This window comes from Chrysochloris asiatica, unplaced genomic scaffold, assembly GCF_000296735.1.
Source record: "Chrysochloris asiatica unplaced genomic scaffold, ChrAsi1.0 scaffold00099, whole genome shotgun sequence".
In the NCBI taxonomy this organism is placed as follows: Eukaryota; Metazoa; Chordata; class Mammalia; order Afrosoricida; family Chrysochloridae; genus Chrysochloris; species Chrysochloris asiatica.
In genome coordinates, this window is record NW_006408617.1 from 5,264,194 (window position 1) to 5,270,566 (window position 6,373).

At 36.0% G+C, this 6,373-nt stretch overlaps 1 protein-coding gene across 6 annotated transcripts in view; it reads right to left on the bottom strand.

Moving 5' to 3' along the window:
• SCN3A (sodium channel, voltage-gated, type III, alpha subunit) overlaps positions 1-6,373 on the bottom strand; it is a 131,604-nt gene that overhangs the window by 20,878 nt on the left and 104,353 nt on the right. For all 6 annotated transcript variants that reach the window (XM_006867001.1, XM_006866997.1, XM_006866999.1 and 3 more), the window contains one exon: positions 4,538-4,660. In XM_006867001.1, the coding sequence (XP_006867063.1) occupies positions 4,538-4,660 (123 nt within the window). The remainder of the gene's footprint in view (positions 1-4,537; positions 4,661-6,373) is intronic.

Sequence of the window (6,373 nt, forward strand, 5' to 3'; positions counted from 1 at the left end):
TATATATAGGATTGCCATGACCCATCCAATGGAAATAAGATAATAATGTAAAAGGAAATGTGTTCTTACAATGCTCCTGGAAAGTCTGGAGAGTGGTTTCATTTGCTTTGATGATTGAAGTTTGAAATTAAGGCTGAAGTGTTTTTAATGCCCAAACAAACCTCCTCCTCACACAAAGGCCTTATGGCCTAGAAGGAATTCAATATCCATGTGCATACACAAATTGGATTTAGAACAAAGATGGTCTTTGTGCTAAGTAGTATTTTGAGGGACTTTGCAAGTGGGTTTGAAGCTATGTAAGTGTGTATCATGTTTAGACACATAAAATATATGCTAAGGAAGAGTGTCAGGGAGAAAAGTACAAGCATTATGGAAAAAGTGAACCTCATTCAGAATGCTCAGTTAAAAAAGAGATAAATCTACAAAACAAATCTTGGGGTTTTCCTGAAATGCTTTGATAATTATCCTAACTCACTATTTTGCTTAGAATATATAGATTTATCTAAAGCTACAATTTAATGCTGCTTCTTGTACAACTATTTGTATAACTGATACTAATTCAAGAAATAAAGCACATAATTAGAACAAGTCAAACGTAATGATGGATATTGCAAGATCCCTCTTTCACAAGAAGACAAGAATGAATAAGTATACAGATGCTAACGTTCATGGTATTTTTCAATAACCTCATATGCATGCAAAAGCTGGACAGTGAATAAGGGAGACTGTAGAAGAACTAATGCTTTTGAGTTATGGTGTTGGAGGAGAATACTGAAAGTGCCATGGGCTGCCAAAAGAACCAATAGATCCATTTTGGAAGAAGTGTAGCCAGAGTGCTCCTTGGAGGTCAAGATGGCCAAACTTTGTCTCTCATACTCTGGACATATTGTCAGGAGGGACCAGTCACTGGAGAAGGATATCATGCTTGGTAAGTTGGAGGGTCAGAGAAAAAGGGGAAGTCCCCCAATGAGATGGATTGGCCAAGTTGCAGCATCCAAGGACTCAAGTTTGGCAACAGTAGTGAGGTTGGCCCAGGATCGGGCAGTGTTTCATTCTGCTGTGCATAAGGTCACTGTGAGTACGTACCGACTCAATGGCACCTAACAACAACAACAAACAAATAGAGAAAAGATTGAAGATGTCAAAGATTTCAATTCATCTCATTGAGAGTCTTCCTCTTTTCTCAGACCCTCTACTTTACCATACATGATATCCTTCTCCAGTGACTGGTCCCTCCTGACAATGTCTGAAGTATGTAGGACAAAGTCTAGACATCCTGGCTTCCAAGTAGCACTTTGGCTGTATTTCTTCCAACACAGATCTATTTTACCTTTTGACAGTCCATGGTACTTTTGATATTCTTCTTCAACACCATAACTCAAATACATCAACTCTGGTTATTGAAAATACCATGGCTTATATCAAGCGCATTTTAGTCCTCACTCTGACATCTTTGCTCTTTAACATTTTAAAGAGGTCATCATGTGCAGCAGATTTGCCCAGTGCAATATGTCATTTGATTTACTCACTACTACTTCAATGAGTGTTGGTGGTTGATCCAAGCAAAATGAAGTAGTTGACAACTTCATTCTTTTCTCCATTTATATGGAGATTATTTATTGGTCCAGTTGTGAGGATTTTTGTTTTGTCTACATTGAGGGACAACCCATACCAAAGGCTGTAGTCCCTGATCTTCATAGAAAATCAATTAAGTATTTTAAGTCCTCTTGGCTTTCAACAAGCAAGTTTTTATCATTTACATATCACAGGTTGTTAATGAGCCTTCCTCCAATCCTGATACCACGTTTTTCTTCATATCATCCAGCTTCACTTATTATTTGTCCAGCAAACAGATTGAATAAGTATGGTGAAAGAATACAACCCTGGCACACACCTTTGTTCCCTTTAAACCATTTGATTTTCCTTATTCTGTTCAAACAACTATCTCATGATCTGTGTACAGAGATTCCTCATGAACACATTTAAGTGTTCTGGAATACTCATATTTTGAAATGTTGTTTTAGCTTGTCATGATTCACATAATTGAAAGCCTTTGCATTGTCAATAAAGCACAAGTAAACATCTTTCAGGTATCCTCTCCTTTTTGTCAAGATCCATCTGAAGTCAGCAATGATATCCCTCATTCCATGTCCTCTTCTGAAACCAGCTTGAACCTCTAGAAGTTCTCTGTCAATGTATGTTTGCAGCCATTTCTGTATCACCTTTAGTAATACTTTACTCGCATGGGCTATCGATGATATTGTCCAGTGATTTCCACATTCTATTGGGTATCCTCTCTTTGGAATGGGCACAAACACAGATTTTTTTCAAGTCAGTTGGCCAGGTAGCTGTCTTCCAAATTTCCTGGCATAGATGATTGAATGCCTGGACTGTCACATCACTTTGTTGAAAGATTTAAATCTGTATTCCATCATTTCCTGATGCCTTATTCTTTTCCAGTGACTTCAATGAACCTTGAACTTCTTCCTTTAGGATCATAGACTTTTGATTATATGCTACCTCTTGAAATGGTTGAACACTGACCATTTCTTTTTGTTACAACGATTCTGTGTATTTCTTCCATCTTCTTTTGATGCTTTCTTCATCATTCAGTATTTTGCCCATAAAATCTTTCAATACTGCAAGTCGAGGTTTGATTTTTTTCTTCAGTTCCTTCAGCTTGAGAAATGCTGAATGTGTTCTTCCCTTTCGGTTTTATAACTCCAGGTTTTTGCTCATTTCATTATAATATTTGACTTTGTCCTCTCAAGCTGACCTTTGAAATTTTCTGTTCCACTCTTGTACCTCCTCATTTCTTCTATTTTCTTTAACATCGCTATGTTGGTGAGCAAGTTTCAGAGTCTCTTCTGACATCCATTTTGATCTTTTACTTATCTCTTGTCTTCTCAATGACCTTTTGCTTTCCTCCTGTATAATGTTCTTGATGTCATCACACAACTATTCTGGTCTTTGGTCTTTAGTGTCTAATGCATCAAATCTGTTCAAATGATCTCTAAATGCAGGTGGGACATATTCAAAGCCATATTTGGGCTCTCATGGACTTGTTTTCATTTTCTTCAGCTTTAGTCTGAATTTGCATATGAACCATTGAAGGTCTGTTCCATAGTCTACCCTGACCTTGTTTTGACTGATGATATGGTGCTTTTCACCTTATCAGGTGTAGTCAATTAGATTTCTGTGTATTCCATCTGGTGAGGTCCATGGGTATAGTCATCTTTTATGTTGTTTAAAAAAGGTGTTTGCAATGAAAAATTCACTAGTCTTGCAAAATTAAATCATGCAATCTCCAGCATCATTTCTATCACCAAGGCCATATTTTCCAACTACTGATCTTTCCTATTTGTTTCTGCATTCCAATTGCCAGTAATGATCAATAAATTGCATGTTTGATCAATTTAATACTAAGGAAGTTGGTAAGATTCTTCAATTTCATTATGACTGGCTTTAGTGGTTGGTGATAAATTTGAATATTAACTGGTTTTCTTTGTAGGCACATAGATATTATGCTATCACAGACAGCATTATACCTCATGATTGCTCTTGATACGTTCTTTTTGATGATGACTGAGACATCATTCCTCTTCAATTTATCATTCCCAGCATAGTAAACCATTTGATCGTCAGATTCAAAATGGCCAATACCAGCCCACTTCAGCTCATTAATGCCTAGGATATTGATGCTTATACATTCCATTTAATTTCTGACAATTTCCAATTTTTTTCTAGATTCATACTTTGTACATTCCATGTTCTAATTATTAATGGATTATTACAGCTGTTCATCTTCATTTTGAGTTGTGTCCCATCAGCAAATGAAGGTCTCAAGGGCTTTACTCCCTTTGCAAGTGATTCAAGCTCATCAGCTATTCCTTAGAAACCCTACACAGTCACTAAGAGTCTAACTCAACTCCATGGCACTTCACAACAACAACAACATACTTGGTGTGGTACTGTCAAATCACCACACAGTTGGCAGTTCAAACCCACCAGAAGCTCCTTGGAAACCCTGTACAGAGTCACTAGAAGTCACAATTGACTCAATGGAGCTTAACAATAAGAACATTATAGCTGATTTTACTCTTAATCTTATACTTGTTATAATTTATAATTTTTATCTCCTTTAAAACATGGGGGTTTCAAAAAGTTTATGAAAAAATCATATTATCTTTCAATTCTATTTTTCCACAAACTTTTTGAAGTTCATGCTTGATATTTCATAATTTCCTACAAGGGTAAGTCAAAACGTCTTGCTACAAAATCATAGCAGCCTTATTCAAACAAAAAAATAATCTAAATGTAAAGCTACGTATTCTCAACATATTCTTCATTGAGGTCCATATATTTTTAAAGGTAGTGTTTCCATCTCTCTAACCATTCCCCAAACAATTCTGGGTTCTTTGATTTACACCATGTCAAAACAGCAGTTTTTGCATCCTGTAGGGACTCAAATAAAGTTCCTTTTAAACAAAAATCTTTTATTGATCTTACACAATAAAAGTGCTTTTATTCATCTTACCCTCATGCCTTCAAATCGGGATAAGGCTCTTAGCGGTCTTAAAGCTCGTAGTGTCCGTAGAGATTTGATGGCACCGAGTTCTGAGTAGCCAAGAGCATTGGCCACTAAGCTAACCAAAGAAACCTAAAAAGAAAATAAATCATTACTACCAAGAAATAAACTGTAATCTGAAGCAGAAGATTTATTATATATTCTCTCCTGCTAATGAAAACAAAGATATTCTATTTTGGCAGACTTCATCTTCCACATAGTGGGATCATCTTACATTGCTAGCCTTGTCTCATACTATTGTTTTCTTACTAGTGAAACCAGAGGGTTACCCCCCACCCATTTTTAATAAATATTTATGAAGCCGCTCCATTTAGATATTTTCCCTTATCAGACTATTTTAACTTGTGCATACACTACCAATAATTCAGGATTTAGTTCACAGGTCAGTTTCTTCGTGGCCCTGTGTTAAGGTTCACTGGTTAGATGTGATGTTGCTTTCCTGAATTTATATAGCATCTTGGCAATGTCTACTAGGGATATTTGCTTTGCAATATAGTCAGTTAGGTTTTGGAACAAAAAAGCATGAAAGGACAAGATCAGGGCTTGTGGATGGGGTAAGGCTTTCTAAGAAAATACTTGTAGGACAAGCCTTATTACCCTTGAAGAATGACAGCCAATTTGTTAAAATGGGGAAAAACCCAAAAAACCCACCCTTGTTGCAACTTTCCTTGCATTTTTCTCAGTAATGCAGTTTTTAATTTTCCTAACACTTTCTCCTAATAAGCAACATGAACATCTTATATCCTTTGAAAAGATCTATCAAGGTTACCCTTTGGAATCCTTAGAAAAACAGTCCGTATATAATACTCTGAGCTTAACTCTCTGCCCAGCAGAACCTTTGAAAGCCACTGTTTTAATTGGACTTTGCTTTTTGGATCATATTGTTAAACTCAAAACTTAGCCCTGTTTGCAATTTGTTTCATAAGGTAATTTTCACTAGCTTCACTCTTGCTTAAGAGACTAATGAAAAAATCAGTTAATTAAATGAGCTACTTTTTTCACACATTCTTAGCATCATAGAGCCAAAAACTTGTTTAGTCTAAGAAGTTCACCTAAATTTGAAAATGCTGGAGGCAGTCTTTGGAGGGCACACAATCCCCCATATATTTTATATCTAACATATATTAAACCTTGCTTTACCATAAAAAAAAAGATAAAGAAAAAAAATGCTGAATCATGTGATGTCACTAGCTATATATAGCATTAGTGATAATACTATGGTCTTCGTCCATTAATTTCTGAATGTTAGGCATTTTTTCTTAATTTTTTGAGATTGATAGACGTCCTTGTGTTGGCTCATCTTTGAGGTCTTCCTAACCTTCCTTAAAAAGGTTGTTTCAAACTTAAGAATTATTGGCATTCTGGAACAGGAAAAATCACATAAGTCCACAAAGGAGATAGTTGAAGAGCTTCTGGAAGAAAATTTCCCTAACATTCTGAAAAATGAGAAGCTAAGCATTCAAGAAGCTCAACAAATCCCAAGAAGGATAGATCCCAAAAGAAAATCACCAAGACACATCATAAGCTCTTCAGAATCAAAGACAAGGAGAGAATCCTGAAAGCAGATAGGGAAAAGAGAAGTGTTACATACAAAGGAAAGCAAATCACATTAAGTTCAGATCTCTCAGCAGAAATCATGCAAGCAAGAAGGCAATGGGGAGACTGATATAAAACTCTGAAAGAAAAAAACCTGCTAACCAAGAATCATCTATGCAGCAAAGCTATCAATCAAATACGATGGCGTAATAAAAAACATTCCAGGATAAACAGAAGCTAAGGGATTTT